This window comes from Bombina bombina, chromosome 4, assembly GCF_027579735.1.
Source record: "Bombina bombina isolate aBomBom1 chromosome 4, aBomBom1.pri, whole genome shotgun sequence".
Classification (NCBI taxonomy): domain Eukaryota; kingdom Metazoa; phylum Chordata; class Amphibia; order Anura; family Bombinatoridae; genus Bombina; species Bombina bombina.
In genome coordinates, this window is record NC_069502.1 from 967,027,315 (window position 1) to 967,054,940 (window position 27,626).

At 37.4% G+C, this 27,626-nt stretch overlaps 1 protein-coding gene across 1 annotated transcript; it reads left to right on the forward strand.

Annotated features, from left to right (window-relative positions):
• Positions 1–14,959: 14,959 nt before the first annotated feature.
• Positions 14,960–17,348, forward strand: SMIM26 (small integral membrane protein 26). The gene is made up of 2 exons (XM_053709305.1): positions 14,960–15,187; positions 16,947–17,348. Exons 1-2 carry the CDS (start codon positions 15,049–15,051, stop codon positions 17,144–17,146), a joined length of 339 nt encoding a protein of 112 aa, XP_053565280.1. The 5' UTR covers positions 14,960–15,048; the 3' UTR covers positions 17,147–17,348.
• Positions 17,349–27,626: the final 10,278 nt, after the last annotated feature.

Below are 27,626 nucleotides of genomic sequence, written 5' to 3' on the forward strand. Positions count from 1 at the left end.
TTCACATGTTAAACAATTTGAAAGGTGTGCTTTGAAATTACCTTTACCCCTGAGCCAATTAGTGTTAGTACTTGTATTAGATTTCACTAAACTAGGAGAAAGCTTGGTCGCTAGTGTGGGTGGTTTCTTTGCTACAAATTTACAATTTTTAATATGAGGTAGTAAAATTTCATCACCTTTTAAAATATGTAGATGTTTTTTAATTATACCACAAATAGAATTGTATTGAAGTGAGAATTCAGTTGAAAATACAATACTATTTTCATCAAGATAATTCTTCTTTTTAGAATCATCCCTAAGTAAGGTAGTACTACCGGTAGTCCCTGCTGGAAGGGGGGAATCTATGGGTTTAGGCTTCCAATTTTTAATCTCTTCGAATGTTTTAAATAATTCTCTTTCATTGTAGCCTCTAGCTTTAAGTCGTGTGATCAATTCTTCACCACCCTGTACATAATTTTCAAGATTGCTAGCATTACGTTTGAGTCTAATGAATTGGCTCCTCGGTATCGATTTAACTAAATGGTGTGGGTGGCATGAGGTAGCATGGAGGATGGTATTACCAGCTGTGTCCTTCCTATATGTGCTTGATAGAATCTTATGTGTTAAATTATCACCAATGAGATGTAGATCCAAAAAGTTAACTCCCTCAGGGTGTAAATCTCCAGTAAACCTCAAATTAATCTCATTGTCGTTTATGACAGATAGAAACTCCTGAAAAGGAAAATCATCCTTCACAATGAAGATGAGATCGTCTATATACCTCATGTACATAAGGATACCGGACCTGAAAGGTTCCCCTATATCATAAATATGTTGGAGTTCCCACCTACCCACAAATAGATTTGCATAAGAGGGGGCAAATTTCGCCCCCATTGCTGTTCCTTGGCATTGTAAATAATAAGCTGAATCAAAAATAAAATAGTTGTGGGTAAGTAGGAACTCCACAACCTCCAAGATGAATTGTTTGATCACTATAGGAGGTATTCATGTTCAGGAAAAATTCTAAGGCCCGGCATCCATGCACATGAGGTATAGAGGAATATAAGGATGTAGCATCAATAGTCACCCATTTGTAACCTTCCTGCCAATTAAAATTTTGCAATGTTTCTAATAAATGGCCTGAGTCCCTAATGTAGCTATACAAGTTTTTAACTAACGGTTGTAGTATGCTATCTATCCATTCAGACATAGGCTCCAAAAGGGAGCCTATGCCTGAAATAATGGGACGCCCTGGAGGTGACAAAAGGCTCTTATGCGTTTTAGGCAAGTAATGGAATATGGGTGTTATAGCATTGGTTGGTAAAAGGTATTTCGATTTTTCTGTGGTAAAAATACCAAGAGACACAGCTTCTTCTATTAATCGTTGTAATTGTCTAGAGAAAAGTGTGGTAAGGTCTGAATCAAGTTTCCTATATGTGGTGCTGTCTGACAACTGTCTAGTGGCTTCTTTCATGTAGTCGGATTTGTTGAGAACAACGACATTGCCACCCTTGTCTGAATTGCGGATGACAATGTCGTCATTATCAGCCAAATCCCTCACAGCTTGTTGTTCTTGAGTAGTTAGATTGTGTTTGTATCGATAACTAGCAGAATTACATGTTTCCTCTAGTTTTAAAATATCTTCCTCTATTCGCTTGTGAAAATAATTAATGAAATTTCCCCTGAAATGTCTAGGATAAAAGTTGGACTCATACCTTCTAGGAGTTGGTAGACAACCCTGTTCTGAATCAGTAATTTCTGCATTGAAATTATCTATAGTCTCAATTAGGCAAATATCTGAGAAGGAAAATAATTTATTCCAATCTACATTTTTATCAATGCTGCTAGACAAGAGGTTAGAGTTGATATTAGATACATGATGAGTGGCTGTGTGCTCAGAGTGAAAAAACCTTTTTAGTGTCAGTTTCCTGATAAACTTATTTACATCAATTAGTGTTCTAAATGCAGAAAACTTGTGTGTCGGTGCAAATTCTAGTCCTTTTTTCAAGACTTTTTCATGTTCCAAAGATAGCTGTGTATTGGAAAGATTGATAACATTCAAAGTTACTTCTTCTTCCGTGATTTCTGTTGTTTTCCCATGTTGTCTTCTCTTTTTCTTTCTTGATCTTCTTGTGCGTTTCCTAAAGGGATACCTTGTTGATTGCGAGTTTTAGGGCGGACTGCCTTATCACCATGCTTTTTATCTTTCTTAGATGTACCCTGTAAGGAGAGAGAGAGAGAAGAGGGATGGGGAGACACTGGAACTGATATGTCATCGCTGGATCCTGAAGACTCAGAGTCACGATCGGTTGATTCAGGTTCAGTGGATGAGAAGACCACCCTGCGTTCTTTATTTTTTTTAGAATCGGTTTGAGGGTTTTGCTGTCTTCTACATCACTCGGCCGCTTTTTTGAAGGTTTCCTTTGGCGTCTGCGGAACCTTGACCAATCGTATACTCTATTATTTTCATAATCTTCGCGGTCACGTAGAAATTTATTTCTCTTCTTTTCAGCAATTTCCGTATCTGCTTTTTTTATCTTATCTTTCATTTGTAGTTTAAGTTCTGCATAGTGTTCATCTGTTTTGTGTGTCTTTAGGTCTGCTTTGGTGGTCACAATTTTTTCTTTTAAATTATTTCTTTTCTGTTCCTTGCTTTTAATCAGGACCCCCAACAACTTTAGAGAACATTCATTTAAAGCTGTATTCCATTCATCTTGTAGGTCACTGTCTTCAAGGTCATAGTTTGGGTATTTCTTTATCCTAAGACCCCTAGGAATCCTTTTCACATCTATATAATGTGTAAGTGTGACAACATCCCACATAGACCGCAGATCTGACATTAATAGTTTTTCCAGTGTGGTGAAATGTTGTTTCAAATCACCTTCACCTGTGACATTGGCAGAACTTGAAAATATGGTATCAACCAAAAAATACTTGACAAGAAGGAATTATATTGGATCTATAAGTTAAGATCGAAATCACCATTGGGTATGAATCTAGAATGGGACATGAGATATTTTGTTGATTAGGTAAACATGATTTTATATACCTATTACTGTACACTCATACATATATTTTCATATTAGTATGTTTTCAGCATTTGTTTACCTATTTATCCACACAACACTCCAGTCTGGTTCCATTTAATTCAACTACAGGAAAAGGTATTTGTGTATGATCATACGTGTGGTGACACATACATGTAATGTTATAATTTCATTTTGATATGAGACATGTTTGCAGTTATCTCGTGTAGGATGATTATAGTATTTATTGGGTCTTTGCTGACATTCATATACATTCATATACATGTTTTTACATGTGCTTTTCTTATATGTATGTGTGCAAATATTCCTCATGTATGTGTGTGCTCATACACACGTCTTATTCATCTGCAAATGATCAATTTCAAAGTGTCTTTATTTATTATTTTTTCCCATTTTTTGTTTGTTCATTATTTTTTGTCAATTTTCTTTCTTCTATATAAACTGTTTTCTAAGTAATTAGGAATAATAACACTTTTTTGATGTAATTAATGATGCAATTTTCTAACAAGCCAAGTATTGCTATACTTTCACAAGTAATATGTCTTTTTTGTTCTTAAGTACACAACCTAATGCATTTTAATGGAGCTGAGTATTAAATTAATTAGGAGAAAATTCATGCGTGAAACTGATCAAATTACAGAATTCAAAGATCAATCTCCTATTGGTTCTTGCCCCTTTAAATACATTAGCTTCCATTACTTGCACTTAGCATCTATGAGTAAGCGCACACCAGCGCGAAACATGTTAGATGGCTAACTACCCTCCTTGTTATTTTTGTGTTTTTTCTATTTTAATGGAATAAAGTCTCTTTTTTTACCTGTTTGCTCAGCAGCCTTCCATTTTTTCCTTGCTGAGTCTTTTGCGGTCGTCCGCCGCTACTTGGTTGGCTCCACACTAATTCCCCTCTTTCCAGTCTTGGTCTAACCCATTCACCCCCCGGTCCTCAGCGGAAGTAACTTGCAGCAGCTCCGCTCTCTCTCTACTCTGTAAACACTATGGCCTATATTAATTGAATCAACATGTGCATGACCCTGAAGCAGCTCAGCACTCCCAGGAAGGAGTGAATGCGTTAGTGACCCAGTGTTAAAACCTACTAATAACTGCAAACAAATTAAAAACAAACAGAACAGTAATAAAAACAAGTATAACATGTAAAACATAAAAAACAGATCACATTTCAACATTACCCTAGAGGCAACGTCCCGCCTCTCTTTGGAGTCCATCAAACCTTTGGGGACCAGGTTAGTTCCATTCTTGAAAAAAATTAAGTAACAAAAAAGTTCAGCCATCTTTTATCTACTATGGCCCAAAAGAGCAGAAGAGGGAGTCAGAGGGAGAGGACCTCCCGATTTGGGCATACGATCTTCAGGTTGGGGGGGTGCTGGTTTTCTGTTGCCAGATAACTTTTCACCGCCTGTGGTGAGTGGAAGAATTTAACACCATATGGTGTTTGTAGACGAAGTTTCGCAGGAAAGTGGAGTGCCACTTGACGTCCCTGTTCGTGGAGTTGGGAGCAGAGCGGTGCAAATTCCTTCCTTTGTCTAGAGACCTCCAGCGAGAAGTCCTGAAACAGGAGCAGCTTCGAGCCCTCATATATCAGCTCTTTATGCGATCTATAGGCTCTCAGAATTTTCAATTTTTCCTGGAAGTTCAGGCATTTGAATATCACCTGTCTAGGTTTAGTTCCCATCTGGTCCAAGGCCCTCTCAGGACCTATCCGGTGTGCGCGTTCTACGTCGATGGGTAGGATGTCGGCATGTATACCCAGCAGCCTGGGGAGTTTCAGTGCCGTAAACTCAAGCAGATCTTTGCCCTTGATTGATTCCGGCACTCCTACGATCCGCAAATTATTGCGGCGACTCCTGTTCTCCAGGTCATCTATGCGGTCTTCGAGTAATTGAGTTTTCTTCACTAATTGTTTGACTGTAGTATCCGAGGCAAATTGTCTATTCTCTACTTCTGAGATGCGGGTTTCGGCTGCGTTTAAGCGTGTGGAGAACTGCCGCACCTCGCTCGTTAGCGTGTCCACCCCTGTTTGCAGGGAGTCCATCCTTGGGAGAAAGAATGATTTTAGTTCTTGTAGAAGAGCAGAGTGTGAAACTGGGTCTAAGACCCCTATTGGGTCAGGTACAGCTGAGCCCTCTGCATGGGCGTCCGACAGGTGTTTCAGTCTCTTTTCATTGGTCTTTGATCTGTGAGACATATCTGGTTTGGTAGAGGGAGACAGTTTGTGAAAGTATTTATCCACTTTCATTAGAGTGGGATATAAAATCTTCTGAGTGCAGGGCAATCAAGTTAGATGGTGGAATACTCAGATATTTCGGCAAGTGTCACCTGCAAACAGTACAAACGGGTGCCCTGGATGTGTGGTAGTGGGCAAAGGTGCACGCTCAGAGTCTCTCTGTTGTTATGCAGTTTCTATCTTGATGATTTAGGTGGTATGACCTGTCTCGTTATAATCAGCCATAGATGGGGGAGACACAGCCAGGATCAGTGCAGGCACAGGTATACTAGCAGCTGTGTCTTTATGTTGCGCACTTTGTGCGGTGTGTGAGGTGCCTGGGGTCGTTAGTTGTGGGGGACCTAGGGGGCCTTGAGTGTGAACATAGAATTTGCAGGCTTTTGCTAGGATGTAAGTAACACTTTTCCCGCTCTAGGGCAGCGTGGTGCAGTCAGAATGAACTGCTATTGAAAGTGAAAGTCACACAGAAAGACATGTGTTGCTGCACATCACTCTTCCCCAATAATAGTCTCTGTAATCCTTTTCCTAGAGAGGGATTGATAGGCTGCCTGCACAGTTATGTTATACTTGATTGACCTTTCTGTATTGCGGCTTCCCCAGCTGTGCCTCCCCCCTCCTTCTCCGATTTATGCTTGTTTCTGTGATCTGTCCCTTTGCAGATACCGATCCCAGCCTTTCCAACTACTTACAGCTGCCCGTGGAGTGCTTGTTATATATCCTCAGGTTAGCGATATGCAGCGACATGTAGTCAGTGTTCCCTTCCCCTGTTCAGCCTTTGTAGGTCGAGGTCCCCCACCTCCCTTTTTCCTCCTCAGGGACGGGTAGGATCCAAGATGGCGCTGGCGGCAAGCAACCGCTCCAACAGATAGTGCCCTCCGGTTGCCGGAGCTGATAGTGGATGCTCCGCGCACTTAGGTAGACAACTGGCACTATGCAGCGTTAGCCCAATAAGTCTGTCATGCGGGGCCCAGCAGAAATAAGGTATATTTTTGCTATATGCGTTCCGACCAGCGGAGCTCAGTCTGAGTGCGTCTGCTTTGCTGGCCCGCCCACCGGAAGTCCCCCATACCTTCAAATTTAATGATTTGAGATCCTGATGGAAAAACGGTCCTTGAGACAGAAGATCTGGTCTTAAAGGAAGTGGCCATGGTTGACAACTGGACATCCGGACAACGTCTGCATACCAGGCCATGCTGGTGCTACCAGAAACACAAATGAATGTTCCATTATGGTCTTGGAGATCACTTTTGGAAGAAGAACTAGAGGCGGGAAGATATAAGCAGGTTGGTAAAACCAAGGAACTGCTAACGCATCCACTGACTCCGCCTGAGGATCCCTGGACCTGGACAGGTACCTCGGGAAGTTTCTTGTTCAGATGGGAAGCCATCAGATCTATTTCTTTCATGTAATTGGCAAGAGTCCATGAGCTAGTGACGTATGGGATATACATTCCTACCAGGAGGGGCAAAGTTTCCCAAACCTCAAAATGCCTATAAATATACCCCTCACCACACCCACAATTCAGTTTAACGAATAGCCAAGAAGTGGGGTAATAAGAAAGGAGTGAAAGCATCAAACAAGGAATTGGAATAATTGTGCTTTATACAAAAAAATCATAACCACCACAAAAAGGGTGGGCCTCATGGACTCTTGCCAATATGAAAGAAATGAATTTATCAGGTAAGTTCTTACATAAATGTTTTCTTTCATGTAATTGGCAAGAGTCCATGAGCTAGTGACGTATGGGATAGCAGATACCCAAGATGTGGAACTTCCACGCAAGAGTCACTAGAGAGGGAGGGATAAAATAAAGACAGCCAATTCCGCTGAAAAAATAATCCACAACCCAAAACAAAAAGTTTTAATCACATAATGAAAAAAACTGAAATTATAAGCAGAAAAATCAAACTGAAACAGCTGCCTGAAGTACTTTTCTACCAAAAACTGCTTCAGAAGAAGAAAAAACATCAAAATGGTAGACTTTAGTAAAAGTATGCAAAGAAGACCAAGTTGCTGCTTTGCAAATCTGATCAACAGAAGCTTCATTCCTAAAAGCCCAGGAAGTAGAAACTGACCTAGTAGAATGAGCCGTAATCCTTTGAGGCGGGGTTTTACCCGACTCCACATAAGCATGATGAATCAAAGACTTAACCAAGACGCCAAAGAAATGGCAGAAGCCTTCTGACCTTTCCTAGAACCAGAAAAGATAACAAATATCACTAGCTCATGGACTCTTGCCAATATGAAAGAAATGCATTTATCAGGTAAGTTCTTACATAAATTATGTTTTTTGGAAGACCCCACATCTGAACAATCTGAAAAAACACATCTGGATGGAGTGACCACTCCCCTGGATGTAAAGTCTGACGGCTGAGATAATCCGCTTCCCAATTGTCTACACCTGGGATATGTACCACATACTTACCGAAAAAAACCCATCCACATATAGCAGATAGCCAAACCAGTACTGAAACAGTTATCAGTAGGTAGGTAATGGAATATGAGAGTACATCGTTGATCTGAAAAGGGAGGTAGGACATGAATCTCTACATCCGATAACAGAGAACCTATGAAAAGATTTTCCGTGAGGAAAACCATAGAATTCAATAGGTGATACTCCCTTCACGTCCATCTGACATTCACTGTACTCTGAGAGGAATTGGGCTTCAAAATGCTATGAAGCGCATATCACAGAAGAAAATCAAGCACAAACTTACTTCACCACCTCCATAGGAGGCAAAGTTTGTAAAACTGAATTGTGGGTGTAGTGAGGGGTGTATTTATAGGCATTTTGAGGTTTGGAAACTTTGCCCCTCCTGGTAGGATTGTATATCCCATACGTTACCAGGGCCGCCACTAGAAATTTTGGGGCCCCTGACTCAACCATTGATCAGGCCCCCCCCCCCCCTCCTTTGACATGTGCAATTTTTGACCAAGTGACTAAAACGTATATGCACTTTATTCTTAATTGTCTATTTAAACTTGGAAATGTTGTAAAGGTAGTAACATACACACACACAGACACTCATACACTGAAACACACAAACACACTCACACATAAGGATTCACATATAGACACTCTAGCAGACACACAAAGAAACCCAAACAGACACTTAGCACTTGTTTACATTGACCTGACAAGTAATGAGGTAAATTACAGTTTTGTAAAAAAAGGAGATTTAGAAAACAAAATATGGAGTTCTGATTATCTTTTTGTAAAGGAAGATGACAACTAAATTATGACAACAGCATGTAGTGGCTGAAAGGAAAGGCCCTGAACTGCCTAAACAATAATTTAAAGGTTAAATGGTGGAGTGGTTACTTCCGGAAAGGTCTTGTTAGTCTCAAAGTCTGTAGAAAGATATGAATAATTAGTAGTAAGGTCAAAATGTCCTAAAAAGGAACAGACAATGGACGGACACACACAAACTCAAACTTGCACATACACCCAAGGAAACACTGACAGAGACAGCCTCAGAAAACACACAAAGACATATACACACATACACACACAGAGACACCCACAGAAAACACACAAAGACATGCACACACACACAGAGAGACAACCACATGAAAAACACAGACATACATACATACATACACACAAACACCCTCACAGAAACACCCATAGAAAAAGCTCAAAGACATATGCACACACCCTCACAGACATCCACAGAAAATGCACAAAGACATACACACCCACCCTCACAGAGAGACCCACAGATAAAAAATACATACACATAGAGACACAAACCAAAGCACAAAGACATAAACACATACACCCACAGAAACACTCACAGGAGGAAACATTTATGCACCTTGCATCCCCTAAATCAACAGTGTGTGACATGCATGATAAAAAAATGCAGAAATTAAGAGATCACTTTTTAAAGAATCATATTTGTAAATGTGCAAACAAAAATAATTCTGTGAATTCAAAATTGTACATTAATGAGCTGGGTAGATGGCTAGATGAAGAAAAGTACCTTTAAAAGGTTGACATATGTTTGTTTGTTTTTTTGCCATTTTCCCCAACCAAGAGCACCACTTCAAATATAGTGTACAAATTTTCCCATCTGTCAGCTGTACTTATGGATTTTGAAAATGCTGTACTCTATATGGTCTTGGTGGGACAATAAGCTGTGGTACTCATACTATTAGATCTGGTTAAATGCAGGATTTAGGCTTGTTGGTATGTATTTCAAAACTAAGTCAGCTGTAGTGTAAACTGAACAGTTTTAAGTTAACCTGTCTCATTTCAAACACTAAGCAATCTTAGTCTGAGAGTATAAAATTGTATGCAGATGTAAAAATCTTAGATAAAATGCCTCCTTGCATCTGGAAAGTCCTTATATATATAAAATGCATATCTGCCAAAAGGGCATCTACCATTTGTGTATTGAGGAGGAAACATTTCTGCATGGTTTTAAATATAGAATTTCTACAGCATTGTCAAATAATCATAAATACACTGCTGCTAAAAAAAAAATGTTTTTATGGACCCTTGGCCCCACCATACAACTACTACCACACTTAAGTTACAATCCAAAATTGCACAAAGAAATAAAAAATATTTGCTAAGTAAGTCCTACCTCCTCTTCAAATGAAAGTGATCTGCCGTCTGACTCAGGCACACACTGTACAAAGTGCCAAGTCTGTCTCACACTAAGCATAGTGGTTTAGTGCACACTAAGAAATCCTCTCAAATGCTAATACTTTACTACTTGTAATAACTTTTCCCATGATCAATTAGCACTCTGCTGTAGTACCCACTGGTGGCTGCCAAAATTAAAAAAAAAAAAAAAAAAAAGTTTTTTTTTTTTTTTTTAGTTCTTGCCTCATGGGGCCCCCCTGGCTCATTGGGCCCCCCTGGCTCATTGGGCCCCTGACAGGAGTCACCCCTGTCACCCCCTGATGGCGGCCCTGTACGTTACTAGCTCATGGACTCTTGCCAATTACATGAAAGAAATATTAAACAGGAAATTGTTGTTCCTTTTTTATGTCCTAATCCTTCTTCTCATAAGGAACGTTTGTTGCACAACCTGGATGTTGAGCGTGCTTTAAAATTTTATTTACAGGCGACTAAGGATTTTCGCCAGTCCTCTGTCCTGTTTGTTTCTCTAGAAAACGTAAAGGTCAGGAAGCTACTGCTACTTCTCTCTGGTGAGTTTTCTTTTTGGGAAAAAGGTTCTTCAAGCTGTGGTGCCTTCTCTTTAGGTCTGCCTGTCTTGTCCCTCCCTAGTCATCTGTGTCCTCTATCTTAGGTATTGGTTCCCAACAGTAAATGATGACGTAGGGGACTCACCATATCTTACATATCTTAGGAAAGAAAACAAAATGTATGCTTATCGAATAAATGTATTTATTTCCGGATATGGTGAGTCCAGGACCCCGCCCTTTATTTTAAGACGGTTATTTTTTACTAAACCTCAAGCACCTCTACACCTTTATGTTAATCCTTTTTCTCCATTTCCCATTTGGTCAAATGACTGGGGTTTGTGGGAAGGGGAGTGATACTTAAAAGGACACTCAACCCAATTTTTTTCTTTCATGATTCAGATAGAGCATAACATTTTTAGCAACTTTCAAATTTACTCCTATTATCATTTTTTCTTTGTACTCTTGCTCTCTTTATTTGAAAAAGAAGGCATCAATCGTTTTTTTTTTTTGGTTCAGAACTCTGGTCAGCACTTTTTTTATTGGTGGATGAATTTATCCACCAGTCAGCAAGAACAACCCAGGTTGTTCACCAAAAATGGGCCGGCATCTAAACTTATATTTTTGCATTTCCAATAAAGATACCAAGAGAATGAAGAAAATTTGATAATAGGAGTAAATTAGAAAGTTGCTTAAAATTTCATGCTCTATATTCCCAACAGTAAATGATGATGTTGTGGACTCACCATATCCAGAAATAAATACATTTATCAGGTAAGCATACATTTTGTTTTTATAGAAATAGAAAAAGTTACAAAGTCTATGAATTTCCTTCTTAGTGCACAAGTTTGACTTTTTTTTTATTTTTTATTCTATCCTTTCTTATCACTTTACGGGAAAGGAAAAGTAGATTTGTTTCTAAGGTTCTAAGCTGTAAATCTCTCAGATTATTTGAAATTGATTCACTAAGCCCTCTCATGTAAGAAAACTGTTGCATGATGTTGGTCGTTGGGAAAGTTTCCTTTTTATAAAAGAAGATACTGTTGCTGCTGGATATATAGGAAATATCCTGTTTATCACTGTAATTTAAAGGGATGGTATAGTCAAAATTAAACTTTCATGAATCAGATAGAGTAGGCAATTTAAAGCAACTTTCTAATTTACTCCTATTATCAATTCTTCTTCGTTCTCTTGGTATATTTATTTTAAAAAGCTGGAAAGTAAGCTTATTAGCCAGCCCATTTTTGGTTCAGCACCTGAGTAGCGCTTGCTGATTGGATGGCTACATTTAGACACAAATCAGAAAGCGCTACCCAGGTCCTGAACCAAAAATGGGCCGGCTTCTAAGCTTACATTCCAGCTTTTTAAAATAAAGATACCAAGAGAACAAAGAAAAATTGGTAATAGGAGTAAATTAGGAAGTTGCTTATAATTGCATGCTCTATCTGAATCATAAAACTTTAATTTTGACTAGACTATCCCTTTAACTTCACTTATGAGATTATTATTATTAAAAAAGAAAATAGTGACACTGTGTTCCCTTTGAATGTTTGTTTTTCACATTTATATATTTATTTGGGGGTTGTTCACTGGGCATTTGTTAATACTATATTTATTGTTGCTGTCAGAACCTGACCCATTAAAAAAAAATAGTATTTTTTTAGTCTAATCCAGCTATAGATCCTCTTCAAATGCCAGTTTTGTCTTGAAGTTTAAAAACTAAAATTGTAATGACATCTTTTTTTATTTATTTTTTAGTGCAAGAATATTAATTTTAAAAGACTATTGCAGTAATACATTTAAAAATTATCTATATTATATGCTATAAATTAAATAATGCCATTGTTAAAGGGACACTGAACCCAAATTTTTTCTTTCGTGATTCCGATAGAGCTTGCAATTTTAAGCAACTTTCTAATTTACTCCTATTATCAATTTTTCTTCCTTCTCTTGCTATCTTTATTTGAAAAAGAAGGCATCTAAGCTTTTTTCTTGGTTCAGTACTCTGGACAGCAGTTTTTGATTGGTGTATATATTTATCCACCAATCAGCAAGGACAACCTAGGTTGTTCACCAAAAATGGGCCGGCATCTAAACTTACATTCTTGCATTTCAAATAAAGATACCAAGAGAATAAAGAACATTTGATAATAGGAGTAAATTAGAAAGTTGCTTAAAATTGCATGCTCTACCTGAATCACGAAAGAAAAAATTTGGGTTCAGTGTCCCTTTAAGTGAGTACTAGACAAGGGACTTTTCTCTATATGTAAAAGTCTTTGCAGCTTTAGAGGCATTTCAGTATAAGCTCTAAAATACATGTTTTCCTTCTTTTTTTTATCTCTTTAAACTACTCGCCTAAGCAGAATTTGAAATGGTGACGCACACAACTGAAATCATTATGGCTTTTTTTTTATTCTTTAAAAGTTTTTTCTTTTCTTCAGAATTGCAAAACACAGGTGTAATGGCTCACAAATTAGCTGTCAATGCAAATGATCTCTTCCCGTTGATTGGTTTGTGCTCTGAGTCTATACAAAATTAATTTTAAAACTTCCAAACACTTTTAGACGTACTTGGCATGTTCAAGCTTTGGAGTGATTGATATTCTGAGGATGTTTGTCAGTTTGCTAAAATGATAACCTGTCCTGTTTTTCCTCCCTGGACAGAATTCACTACGAGATGATGGATCTCTCCACCAATCTGTGTGTTATTCTAGCCAGTTTTTTTTTTTTAAACACGAAATAGAGAAAGAAACTAACTTTAGTGAATCACCTTTTTTTTTCTTTCATTAGTTTGAGTGGTAGATTTTGTTTTCAAATATATTATTATTTTTTTCTATGGTTTTAATGCAGAGACTTCATCTTTCTTTGGAAGAATTGATTATATTTACCATAACTGATTACAGTCATGGACCAAGTCAAATTCAACAATATTTCTTGACTTGCAGGATAAAAGATGCGTAAGAGACCAATTAAATATATACGACAATGTTCTAAGAAGACCAAACCAATTAAAGCAGGTAGTTTTGGGGGTTTTGTCTACATATCAGCTGGTGGCAGGCAGGAATTCTTATTTTATCATCATTTGGAGTGTATTAGCAGCTGATTTGTTCACAAATGTATCCAGCACCAACCTTCTACAGCATTACTTAACATAGTATATACCTACAACTATTTCCCATGCCGTTCTTTACTTTACCTTGTTGATGCCAAAGCATCATATTTCACTTGCACACATCGAAACAAACCTCATTAAAGGGACATGAAACACAAAATGTTTATTTTTTATTCAGATCGAGCATACAATTTTAAACAACATTCCAATTTACTTGTATTAAAGATGCCTCATTGTCTTGGTATCCTTTGTTGAAGGAGCACAATGCACTACTGGGAGCTCGCTGAACATATTAAATGAGCCAAATACAGAAGGTACAGTATATATGTTCAGCCACAAATCAACAGCTATCTGCCAGTAGTGCATTGTTGCTCCTGAACCTACCTACCTAGGTATGCTTTTTAACAATGGATACCAAAAGAAAGTAGCAGATTAGATAATAGAAGTAAAATGGAAATTTGTCTGAATTGCATGCTTTATCTCAATCATGATCTTTAATTTTGACTTTACTGTCCCTTTAAAGTGCATGTAAAGTGAAGACTATAGCTCTTTTTCATATTATGCATCTACTAAAATAAATAGGACTTTAATTCATGATTTTATTTATTTCGCATCCTAATTCACAAAATCAATCTATTTACCAAATATTATTAGCCGTGATTCCTCCGCCTGTCATTTTGTCCCTCAATTCACAAGTGAATGACATTGCAGTCTTCTAATCCGCAGCCGCAGCACCCCCCCCCCAGCTTTCAGCCACTTTTCTGCAACGTCACGCGATGCTTCTGCGCATGCGTTTTTAACTCCAAGAGCTATTCGGATCAAAAGCGAGTCCACGACACACGCATGCGCTACACAGACAATCACTAATTTTCAAGAATAATACCGTCTTCATTCTGTAACGCATGCGCATATCTACTAATGATGTAGACATGCATGCGCAAATTGAGTACTCCACTGGGACGCGCGTAGACACGCATAGGCAAATTGAGTACTCCATTTACTAATTATTTTTTCTTTTTTCCTCCAGTTTTGGATTACAAAGATGTCACACATTCACAGGCTGAGAATTATTTTTTCTTTTTCCCTCCAGTTTTGGAATACAAAGATGTCACACATTCACAGGCTGAGAGATTATGCTGTACTATTGCACCAGTAGAAACTCGGTATTTTTTTAAATTATTTTACCTGACCTTGCAAATTATTAAACCAGACAATCGGCATATTTGTTATTTTACTATTAAACACTCGTTTAATACAAAACAAAGAGCTTTAAACGACACATAAACAAACTAAATCAGCTCTTATAAATCAGTTAAACGACATGCCCAATACAAACATGGTTCTTTTAGCTATTTAATTGTAAAACGTCATCAAAAGTTGGTGTCACATGAGCTATTTGCAGTGATACAATTGGATGACTTAGTGACAATTGTTAACTTTGCCCTTTCTCCTCATGGCGATGTCCTTTACGTGCACAAGTGAATTAAAATAAATCAGGAACGTTGTATAAAAATGAATATAAAAGAATATATGCGATGGAACAAAAGGTTTTCTCTGGTATATGCTTTCGGCGTTTGGAGTATGATCGGTACCTATGCGCTTTATCACTACAAAAAGAAGAGAGAGAAAGCCGCAAAGATCCAAGAAAAAGGTGATCACACTCTTTCTACAATCAACACCTACTTTACACAGTGGTTAGAATCAAACAATGCGTGGGTGTGATTGATGGAAACTATACCGGTGTTATATTACCTGGTCCGTCCACTTGATTCTTGCATTATCGAGCCACTCATGGAAGATATTTATTTTGGTACTCTACATGTTCTGCAATATAATTGCATGCTCAGAGTTATGAGTTCAATTTTGACTTTAGACTGCCCCTTTAAATCACTGTCTTCTATTCTTACAGAATTATAGCGCAATTATAATGCAAAAAATAGTGTATAAAGTAAGTCACTGATAATGAATCAAACGACATAAGAAGAAAAAATTAAATTTGAAACAACTATCCATTTTACTTATCAAATTATTTGACCCTGCGACACACCCCATACATTGCATATATCGCTATAGGTGTTAAAGAGACATGCAGCATGATTTAGATAGAGCATGGAGTTTTAAACAACGCTCCAAACAACTTCTATCTTCTAATTTGCTTCTTTTTATTGGTATCCTTTTGTTGAAAATTATAACTATGTAGGCTCAGAAACAGAAGTGCACTGCTAAAAACTAGCTGGTGATTGTGTCTGCAGATATATGCCTCTTGTAATTGGCTCACCAGTGTTCAGCTAACTCCCAGCAGTACATTGCTGCTCCCGAGCTTACTCTTTTACAAAGGATACCAATAGAACTAAGATTTGATAAAATAAATACATTGGAAAGTTGTTTAAAGTTGCATGCTCTATCTGAATCGTGAAAATTCATTTTTTACATCACTGTCCTTTTAAAGTATTATGAGGTGTAGCATTTATATTGCTTTTTAAGCCGAACATAAGTTAGATAAGCATCATTGCTTTTCAGTTCCAATAAGCAGTTTTTTTTGTTTTTTTTTTATACAGGCAAATTAAATATTCATATGGTGTCTAATTTTAATAATTTAATATGTCACAAACTTTAAAGGGACAGTAATGTCATATTTAGACGTTCATGATTCAGACAGCACATACAATTTAAAACCAATTCTAATTTACTCCTATTATTTAATTTGCTTCCTTCTCTTGTTATCCTTTTCTGAAAGGTTTATCTTGCAAAGCTCAGGAGCAGCAAAGAACTTAGGTTCTAGCTGCTGATTGTTGGCTGCATATATATACCGACTGTCATTGGCTCACCTATATGTTCAGTTAGAAACCAGCAGTGCATTGCTGCTTCAATAAATGATACCAATAGAATTAAGCAAATTTGATAATAGAAGTAAACTGGAAAGTTGTTTAGAATTGTATTTTCTACTTAAAATATAAAAGAAAAAATTTGGGTTTCATGTCCCTTTACTTTTACAGTTATTTTAAAAGGAGAGTAAACATTCTGAAGTGCTGCAACAGGTTAAAGATTGCAGTACCATGTTAACATTGTTTCCCAGGAAAAAAGTTTATTTTTGCACTCCTGTGATTGGGTTATTTTCATACCACAGGATCTGACCTGTGCTTTCAGGTGGTGCAGCCAATCAGGTGCCATACTGCCCACCCCATAGATTTTATGCACAGTGAGCTCCTGCAGCTATGCTGTGCAGTGTGTCCCTACCTTTCCTCAGAATGTTTAATGTCCCTTTTAAATATGTACATATGCAGTAGTGGCAGTTTAAAAGTACTAGTAGAGTAGTTTCAGTATGGCTTTAAATAATTTTCACAGTCTAAGATATCAAACAGCAGTAGGAAACTTAATTTGTCAAATATATTTACATTTTCTCTCAACAGGTGTAGAAGAAGAGTTACAAGAAGATATTTTACCACTTGAGTCAAAGGCAGAAGAAAGAAAACCAGGCTTTCATGCTGGGCATTCCATTGCTTACAAAGACAATTTTGTGCCTTACTCAACAAGAATTTACAATTTTGTAAATCCATTGTTCCGTTCAAGCCCTGATACAACATCTACAAGAACTTCTGAGGACAAATAAAGCAAGTGATTAAAGCAATGTATTGTCTTGTTTCACCATATTGGTTGACCGTTCTGCAATATCTGAGTATCTCATCGTGTAGACCCTGAGCCAATAACAGACATTTTTATCATGTGCAAGAAGTAATTGTTACAAAGTTATTTAGCCTAAAACTTTATTTTATTTATAATGAAGGGACAATAAAAAGTGTCCTATATCAATATATTGTAGACTGAAGTCTCACTTATTCTGTTTACTAATACCAGTACTCTCCATTACTGTAGACAAGTCCACTATTGTATTTGCATACCATGTGCTCTGCCTTGGAGTAAAACTCAACTTGACCTCTGCTACCCTACATCCACTTTCAGCAAATTCTTCTTTTTTTAGGACATTACCAAATTTCACTCATTTTGCACCCCCTCGTATAGGTGTACCAGGTACCTCTTACCAGATTATCCTCAACTCCAGTCTATCCTAAACACCTTTAACAGACTTGCCTACCTTACTCCTTCTTCCATTGCTCCACTATGCCCTTACACTCCACTATAGTGGCAGCCATTATTCAATAGAATTAGGTTCAAATTCCTAACCCTCACATACAAAGCCCTCTGTTACACCACTCTGCTATATCTACTTCATTTTTATATACTCCTTAGCTGTGCTTCTGATCTACACATTTCATTCCCTGTCATTGGCGTATTTCGATTTTGTGCTGCCCAAGCATATATATACACACAACAAAGAAGGAATGAATCCAGGCGTCTCCAAGTCCGTTAAAACATTGACGTTTATTCAAAAATTTAAAAAGGTAGGTGCTGAAAGCAGAGCTCCATAGGGTAAAAAGAGTTAACACTAGGTTTTACATGTTTCAGCCTCCACGGCCGTAATCATAGACATACTCCCTTGGTATATGGGAGGTGTTTTTATAGGGCTTACATCCGCCCATTAAAATCAACACTCCTTAACCCATTGATTACCAGCAGTTATTAGTTATACAATGAATACAAAAAATACATATTAATGCTATTAAAGTTGTTAAATTAATTTGGCTAAACACATAATTTCATTTCATTTATTACATTGTTACATTTCTTCAGATAAGGACCATAGAGAAAGGAAAGAGACTTTTCTAATTAAGTGCATGGTTAGAATAAACTGAAGTGGATTCGGCAACAATTAATTCTATACAGAGTACATATACCAATGTGTTTTGTCTAATATAACAAAGGTATATCTCTACAAATATATTATTGCATCAAAGATTCTGTATATACTATCATTGCACATTCTATTAGTCAATACTTTAATAGTATGTCAAATTTATATAAATTAATTTAAACCAATAGCACACCATCCCAGCCAATCCCTAATCAATTAGTTTGTGTTTATATTTCCTTATGCTGCATTAAGTTCTAGATATAGAAGGAATGAAGAGAATACAAAGAGGAAAACAACAGCTCACTATCAGACTAATCTTATTATACACTAGACTCAATTTATTGTGTGTGTTTTTATTATTTCTACTTTTATTATTTTGCTTCATCGTTTCACCTCATTCCAACTACATCCTAAAAAGATTTACAAGGCAACAGATCTGATCCACAAGCTTACTCCCAGTAGTTAATCACATCAAATTGTGAGTTAAATCCCCCTGGGACCAAAGTTTTCAGCTTGTGGATCCAATAGATCTCCTGTCTCTCCAAAATCTTTAATTTACTACCACCTCTGCGAGGCACAGTAATACTCTCAATGGCATTCCATTTAAAGTGCTGTACTTGTTTATCATGCACTTGGATAAAGTGTCTCGATAGTGCTGAGCACTGTACTTCATTAGATATATAACCCAGATGCTCTTTTATCCGGGAACGTATATCCCTTGTAGTTAAGCCAATATATTGCTTTTTGTGCTGAGTGCATTCCACTAAATAAATCACATAGGTGGAAGTACACTTAACACAGCCTCTTGTAGAGAAAGTTTCATTTGTAACAAAAGATGTGAAATTGTTTTTTTTTTTTTTTAAAGTTTTATTGCACATAAAATAAAAGATACAGATATGTCAGGGCATTCCCGACATCATGAAAACAAAACAAACAATTCGCCATACAAGGCAATCATCTCATTCTTATTGCAACTATAATTTTCATGCTTCAATTTTGTATACATAATTGCAGTTATATACAATCAACAAAGAAAAAGAGGGAGAAAAAAAAAAAAAAAAAAAACAAAAAAAAAAACAAAAACAAAAAAAAGACCCCACAACTGGAGAAGAGAGGGGCCCCCCAATACTTAATTCCAATTGGGAAATTCATCTCTAGCAATCGCGTTGAGCAATGTTACTGACTCCCGAAAGGGGTATATTAACCGCTTCTGTTCTATTTCCGAGAAAGCCTGTATAAATCTCTTCCACTTATCAAGGAAGCGTTTTATCTGAGTTTCCGAATTAACTGTCGTATCAAATTGCTCCACTATTAGTTGTCCCTTAATTTTATTAATACATTCTATTAAACTGGGGGCTTTCATGGACTTCCAATATTTCAGGATTAAGGACCTCCCTATTAATATTGCTGTATTCACAAATTTAAAATTAATCTGTTGTCTGGGAGTTTGGTACATAAAGATTATATCCTCTTTTTCTAATTTAACCTTTTTCCCGTTAATTCTGTTCAGCCAAAAATTCAACTTACTCCAAAATTTTTGAATCTTTGGGCAGGACCATAGACAATGGGTCAGATCCGCTAAAGGGAAGCTGCATCTAGTACATTTATTTTCGCTATTTTTGTCCCATTTAGCTTTTACGGCCGGTGTGATATATACCTTATTTATCACTTTCATGTGAGACTCTCTCCAACCTATAGATAGTGTTGCTTTGTCTACTAGATTGAAACTTTTTTGTAGTCTTTCAGCTGGCTGTCGCCAGCTTGCTGCTAAAGCCCCTATTCTTGTTGTTTCTTGGGACTTTTTGATTATCTTATACCAAAAGGAGATGGAATAGTTTCCTTGATTATACATATTCAATACCATATTCATCCTTTCGCCTAAACCCTCTCGTATAGATTCTTTGTTGAAAGTTTCTAGAAAATGCCGTATTTGCAGGTACGCGTAAAATTCATTATTTGGGATTCCAAACTCACTTCTTAGATCCTGAAACGTTCTACAAGTTTTAGTGTCCCTGTCTTGCAATTGTTGTATGAAAGTTAGACCCTTCCTCTTCCATCTATGGAAGACTTTCGACTCAATTGCTGGTATAAAATTGGGGTTCCCCACTATAGTCAAATATTTTGAGTATTCCGGGCTAGCTCGTAACAATTTCAGCAACTTATGCCATGCACTAATTATATTCTTAACAGTGGATACTTTTTTAACTTTGTCTGGCAGCTTCCCTTTGTAATGTAATAAAGCTTTTAAGCCATATGGGGCCACTAAGAATTCTTCTATGTCATTTGTGGCAACGTAATTTGCCTCTGTTAGCCATTCTAATGCGAATTTACCCATACATATTAGATTGTATAGCTCTATGTCTGGAAAAGATAAACCACCCCCTGTTTTAAATAATGACAAATTATGTAATGCAATCGCTTTACGTTTGTTGCCCCATAAAAATTTTAAACAGTCCCGCTTGAATGATATTAAATCCTTACGATTGATAAATATGGGTAAATTTTGTAGTAAGTACAGAATTTTAGGAAATAGGACCATTTTAATTAAGTTTATTTTACCTGACAAAGTCAATGGGAAATTGGCCCATCTGGCCATATCCTTAGACAGTTTTGCCCAGATTTGAGGGTAATTTAATGCATACCAGTTTTCAGGGTCTCTAGACAGTACAATGCCTAGATATTTTAATTTTCCATTTGCATTTTTAAATGGCGCATTCTTATAGCTATCTCCTTTTTCTTTTAACCAAAAAATCTCTGATTTGTTGATATTTACTTTATAGCCTGCAAACTTACCGAATTCATCTAGAATTTGAATTAACAGAGGAATATTTTTTTGGGTATCTCTTAAGAAGACCAGTAAATCGTCAGCGTATAATAGAAGCGTAGTTCTTCTATTCCCTAGCCAAATCCCATCTATTTCCTTTCTCAGGAGTATCGCTAGAGGTTCAATCGCTAAATTGAACAAATAAGGGGATAACGGGCACCCTTGTCTGGTTCCTTTCTGTAGAGTAAAGTTTTGTGTTATATTACCATTTATCAAGATGTTTGCCTGAGGCTCATTATATATCAATTGTATCAATCTGAGGAAAGAACCTGTGATTCCAAAGTTACTAATTGTTGTAAATAGATGATCCCATGTAATCATATCAAAAGCTTTTTCAGCATCTATAGATGTGATAGCCATATCTGTTTGGATCCCCGTTCCCTTTTTTTTTACTCTGGTTCCAATAGTAATCTATTATCAATTGAACTTTCCTCAGATTGGTTGTAGAAGTCCTATTAGGCATAAAGCCAACTTGATCTTTATGTATTAATGGTGCCATCATTTTCTTTAATCTTTGGGCAATTATGCTCATGAGCAGTTTATAGTCGCTATTTAACAGTGAGATGGGTCTATAAGAACCCATCTCTTCCGGGTTCTTACCTTTTTTCAAAACTAATGAAGTTGTTGAAGTTGTAAAATATTTAGACTGCATATTATTATTAATATATATTTTATTGAAAAGGCCTTCTAGCGTAGGGATTATTTTTTCCTGCAAAATTTTATATAGTTCTATCGGGATCTGATCTGGACCGGGGGCCTTGTTACTCGCCGTTTTATTTATTGCTATTCTTATTTCTTCTTGAGATATAGGTCTATTTAACTCGTCTAGGTCTTTTTTATCTAGCTTTGGTAATCTAATTTTGTCCCAGAAATTTGTTTTAGCTTCCAAATTAATCTTATCCTTTGTATATAAATTTTGATAGTATTTATATACATACTCGTTTATTTCTTTAATATTGGTCAATCTCTCTGATCCCTTTCTAATCGTCTCTATAGCCCGCTTCTTCTTCTTAGCCTTTACTAGATTTGCCAAAAATTTACCAGCCCTACCACTATGTCTGTAAAAGAACGCCCTTGTCCTAAGATCTTCTTGTCTTAATTTTTGCATAAGGAAAATGTCTCTTCCTGTTTTGGCCCTTATATATTTGTCCCAGCGTGTCCCTGATCTATCACTTAAAAACGCATTATAGCAATTGCGTACTTGTCCTGCTAGCTGTAACTCTTTCTGTTGTGCTATCCGCTTATTTTTAACTAAATACGCCTTGATTTCCCCTCTAATGAATGCTTTACAGGCCTCCCAAAAAATTTCGTAATTATTTTCATGTTCCTTATTGTAGTAAATATATTCCTGCCATTTTCTCTTTAACCAGCCCTTAAATTGAACATTTGTACTTAAATATGTAGGGAAAAAAAACTTTGCTGGGTCTCTTTTGGCCCCTTTGAACTTAAAGTTTAAAACGACGATCGCATGGTCTAATATTACCACTTCTTTGATATCTGTTGATATTTCTGTACCTAATAAATTTTCAGAGATCAAGAAAGCATCTATCCTAGACATAGTTTTATGACTGTGTGATATACAAGAAAAACATTTTAAATCTGGGTTCTGGATTCTCCAGATATCTTTAAGTCTTAAATTTTTGCACAAATTCTTAAGTAGTTTGGTTTCTGCTCGGCTATTACTATTCCTAGAGGGTTTTAGCCTGTCTAATGTTGGATACATCACCATGTTTAGATCGCCTCCCAGTATTATGTTCTGTGTACCATATTTCATTAGTTTGACTTGGATCTTATTCCAGAAAGTTTTGTCTAGGCTATTTGGACCATAAATATTACATAAGATCAGAGGTCTTTCATATACTATAATATGTAAGATTGCAAACCTTCCTTCTAAATCTAATTCTTTCTCCATAATTTTGTACTCTAATTTTTTATTTAATATAATTGCTACACCTCTTTTTCTTGTCGTGCAAGGCGTTGCAATCACCTCCTCTACCCACCCTACTTTAAGTTTGTCTAGTTCCTGTTTTTTTAGGTGTGTCTCTTGAAGCATAATTATATCTGCATTATTTTTTTTACATTGTTTCAGAATATTTTTCCGTTTCCATAAGGAGGAAATCCCTCCCACATTCCATGATATTATCTTTACTTGTTCAGCCATCAAATAATAATCAAGTATTATAGTGTACCCTATCGCGCATTGCTAGAGAGGGAGAGAGAGAAAAAGAAAAGAAGAAAAGAAGAAAGAAGAGAGGAAAAAAAAAAAAAAAGGGGGGGGGGAAGTAGAGAGGGGAGCCCCATAGGTAAGAAAAGGAAGGGATGGGGAAATAATAGACCGCATAAAACATAATAAACAATAAACCATGCATAAAATAAAAACCAGATACAGAGAAAACCTTCTCCGTATCGCCCCAAAGTGCTGAGAACATCTTGCTCAGCTAAAACTGTAACCATAACTTCTCTTGGAGGCTCTAACCTATTAACCGTGACATAAACACTATTAATCCTCTCCATCTTTATTCTTGTTTAGAACCTGGTTAGTATCCTTTTAAGGGTACTTCCTACTGTGCTCTTGTTACTGAGAAATCTGTCTGGAATATAGGAAATCTTTCGCTTCTTCGTAATTATTCAGTAGAACGTTTCCTTGTTCATTAAAAATTTTAATTTTGGCTGGATATATAATTGAGGCTTTCAGACCTGATTTGATTAAGCTTGTACAAATAGGTACCATTTCTTTACGTTTTTTAGACGTTTCTACTGAAAAATCTTGGAAAAGCAAGATGTTATACTCTCCTATCTTTACTGGGAATTTTTTCCTATATTGACTCATAATCATGGCTTTGTCTTGAAAGTTCAAATACTTGACAATAACTGGTCTAATCTTAGCCCTACCATCCGTATAAGTTCTAACGCTACCTACTCTGTGCGCTCTTTCAACCTGTATCCCTTGTGGGGGAATTTGCATACCTAGTCCTAGAGGTAGCTGTATTGCCGTAAAGTGTATTAAGTCCTGAAATTCCTCTGTCTCTGGGAGTCCTATAATTCTGACATTACTTCGTCTAGCTCGGTCCTCTAATTCTTCGACCTTATTTTGGAGCATATGTATTTGGCTAGATTGTTCCGCTAATTTAGTTTCATGTTTGACATTCGTGTCTTCTATGTCAGATATTCTAGTTTCTGCTTCTTGTAACCTCTCTGAAAACTGTTTAACTTCTGCCCTTAATTCTGAAATGTCCCTCTTTACCTGGTCAAATTGGGGCAACATAATATCTGATAATTGTTTTACTAGATCCTGAGACTCCATTGTCTGTATATTTGATGTTTCTAACAAGATTCTATTCTCTGTATCTAGACTGTTTCTTTTTGGCGTTTTTTTTTCTTTCCCTTTTGGTGGCATTGCCAGTGATTTATTTTTAATAGTGACAAATCTTTCCATATGTGTGTGTATGGGTATTTAAACTAATCAGGGCCTGGTGGTGGCCTAAACAAATCCAAGTGGGTGGACAGGCAGGGGGTAGAAAAGAGGGGATAAAGGAAAAAAGGAGGGGGTGATTGGAATGTGAGGGGTAAATTCTAAAGGTGTGTTAACACTCTATTCGTATGAGGTGTGGCTGACTTTGGTAGTGCCTAATTCTGCGTCAAGAAACAGTTGTCTGTGTTTTTAGAAACAATCAATTATCTATAGGTATCAATATGGCTCTTTTTCTTTATATACCCAATGCCCAACAAGTTTCCGAACAGGTCTTTATAAACTGTTATTGTGTATATTCTTTCAGCCGTTTTATCTGACCACGGTTAGACATTTAACTTTCCTAGCATTTTCTTAACTTATTACATTTATACAGTGTTAAAATCTTAGCCTATTACAATACTATGGGAGCCTAGCGCTTCATATCATACCACAGAAAAATTAGGTATAACTTAATTTATAGCTCTTAAAGTACTCTGAGTATACCCGTTCTTTACGGAAAATTCTTATAATTAATTTTCAACAGTCTCTATAGATGAGTCCTTCTATTAATAGGCAAGGCAGACTGCAGGTGTTTCTCTTTGTCCGTTATAATTGCCTTTTTTGCTGTAGGCTCCTGTATGGACAGATAGCAAAACCTTAAACTGGTAGCATTCAGCAGCTCTTATAGTCTTATATAGCCCCTCTTCCACTAGACAAATAGCAACATCTTAGACTGACAGTATTCAGTAACCTTTATAAGCCTATATGGCAGCTCTTCCACTCGCCAGTTATTTTTACTTCAGCAAAATTTATAGTAGCCTTGAGTATAAGCCAAGATCAATGTAGCCCTTATCCATTAGCCCAGAGAGACAAAGGGAATAAAATAGAAGGAGTATATTCTTCACTTTCCTGTTCCGTCAGGGCTTCACCCACCTTGCGGTACCTGGCTGGCAACAGCTATAGTATACAAATTTTCTTACTCCAAGCGATACTGCTACAGCACTGTTTTCGCTTTAGGCAACAAGCACCTTGATACCATATGCAAACAGTACATCTGTTAAATCTCTCCTAGTCGCCTTAATTATATGTTGTTCTTCGTGGGGGGGACACTGCTTGTATCAGTATGTTGTTACATATAGAGGGGGCTTATTACACTGATCGTCCATACAGAGACAGACCTCCAACCTTGGCCGATATTCCAACAATTCTTTTCCTAATCCCCAATACGCATTATCACAAGTGCATACCTGACCTTGTCTTGTCTCCCTTAATCTTCGTTCCCCCCACACCGGATCTTCCAGATAATAAACAGAAAAAGTACCTTACTTTGAGATTGTTTGTTGGCTCTCCGGTTTTGTAAGCGTACTTATCCCTTTGCCGTTTGTAGCTGTCTCTCCGCTCCGGAGCTCTGTACCTCCAAGAGGTGACCCAGGCAGTGGGTCGGCTGTTACGCCTGTTTCATGGCGGCCGTTTTGCTCACCCTCCGTCGGGTTACAAGCTTCCAACTACAATTGCGGGTACCAGGCAGCTCGCCTAAAGGTCCGGCTTGTCGAGTCGAATCCTCGGAGCACTTGGGGCTTGTTGCGCGCTCACTCCCAACCAAAGCGCTACCACACGCAACGTCCGTGCAGCTCCGCCCCTTCCGGCCGTCCACATGGGAAGATGTGAAATTGTTACCCTGTTTTATGTAAGTACAGGACTTACAACGTGGAACACCACATTTGTAAGTCCCTCCAACTTCTAACCAGGAGCTGCGTGCTTCTGTGATGGGCAACATGCTTGGTGAAAGCATGTTGCCCATCGTTAGATTTTTAGAGTATACAAAGTCACATCCCTGTTGAACTATGTTTTTCAAGTCATCATCACCATATAGAATGGGCAGGTACTTTTTGATGATATTACACACTCCAGAGAATTGATTTGAGAATTTTGTAACAAATCTTAGGTTTTTTCTTTCACATCCCTGTTTTCTGTTTCTGAGTAGTATTTTTCTATCCATAGTTTCTACCTCCCTATACACTGAGTCAATCATCCCCACATTGTAGCCTCTCTCAATGAACCTTTGTCTCAGGTCAACTGACTCTTTTACAAAGTCAGAATGCAAGGTACAGTTACGCCTAACGTGCAAAAATTGTCCTTTGACAATTCCTTTATACACATGTTGAGGATGTCCGCTTTGCGCGTGTAGCAAACTGTTACCTGCAATTTCTTTACGATGTAAGGTCGTAGTAACCTCTCTTGTTGAGGGAGCTGCTCTCAACACTAAATCAAGGAACACAATCTCAGACTTGTGCCAGCAATGGGTGAACTCCAAACCCTTGTCATTGGAGTTCAAATAATCCATGAACTCATGTATGGTCTGTTCATCCCCATGCCAGACAAGTATGAGATCATCGATGAATCTCCTGTAGAATTGAATGTGATTAATGAAGGGATTTCCATCCGCAAAGACGTGGAACAGCTCCCACCAACCCATAAACAGGTTGGCATAGGAGGGGGCAAACTTAGCCCCCATAGCTGTTCCACGTCTCTGCAGATAGAAATCACCTTCAAACATGAAAAAATTATGACTCAAAAGGAATTCAACCACACGGATAATGTATGATTTAAAGTCTTCATTTAAATCTGTATAGGTATTTAGGAAAAAAGCAATCGCTTCAAGACCCTTGCAGTGCGGTATGGCTGAGTAGAGCGACACAACGTCTATAGTTAGCCACACAAAACCAGGCTGCCATTTCAAATCCTCTGTCAATCTCAAAACATGAGAGGTATCCCTGATATAGCTGGGAAGTTTGTTGACAAGCGGCTGCAAATACATATCAAGCCATTCAGAGATTGGCTCAAGTAACGAGCCGATACCCGCCACAATCGGACAGCCTTTAACATCATGCAAACCTTTATGCACCTTTGGAAGGTGGTGGAAAATAGGCAAGATAGGGTCACTTGTATTCAGGCCCATAGCGGTTTTCCTATTAATAATGCCTATTTCCACACCATCGTCCAAAAGCGACATTAACTCTTTCTGAAATCTAGCGGTTGGATTATTGCTAAGACAGGTATATACA

Bases quoted from the DNA above. Each gene is read 5' to 3' on its own strand.
- SMIM26 (XM_053709305.1), top strand. From the start codon at position 15,049: ATGAATATAAAAGAATATATGCGATGGAACAAAAGGTTTTCTCTGGTA. The intron at 15,188-16,946 runs GTGATCACACTC...TTCTCTCAACAG, and splicing joins CGCAAAGATCCAAGAAAAAG to GTGTAGAAGAAGAGTTACAA.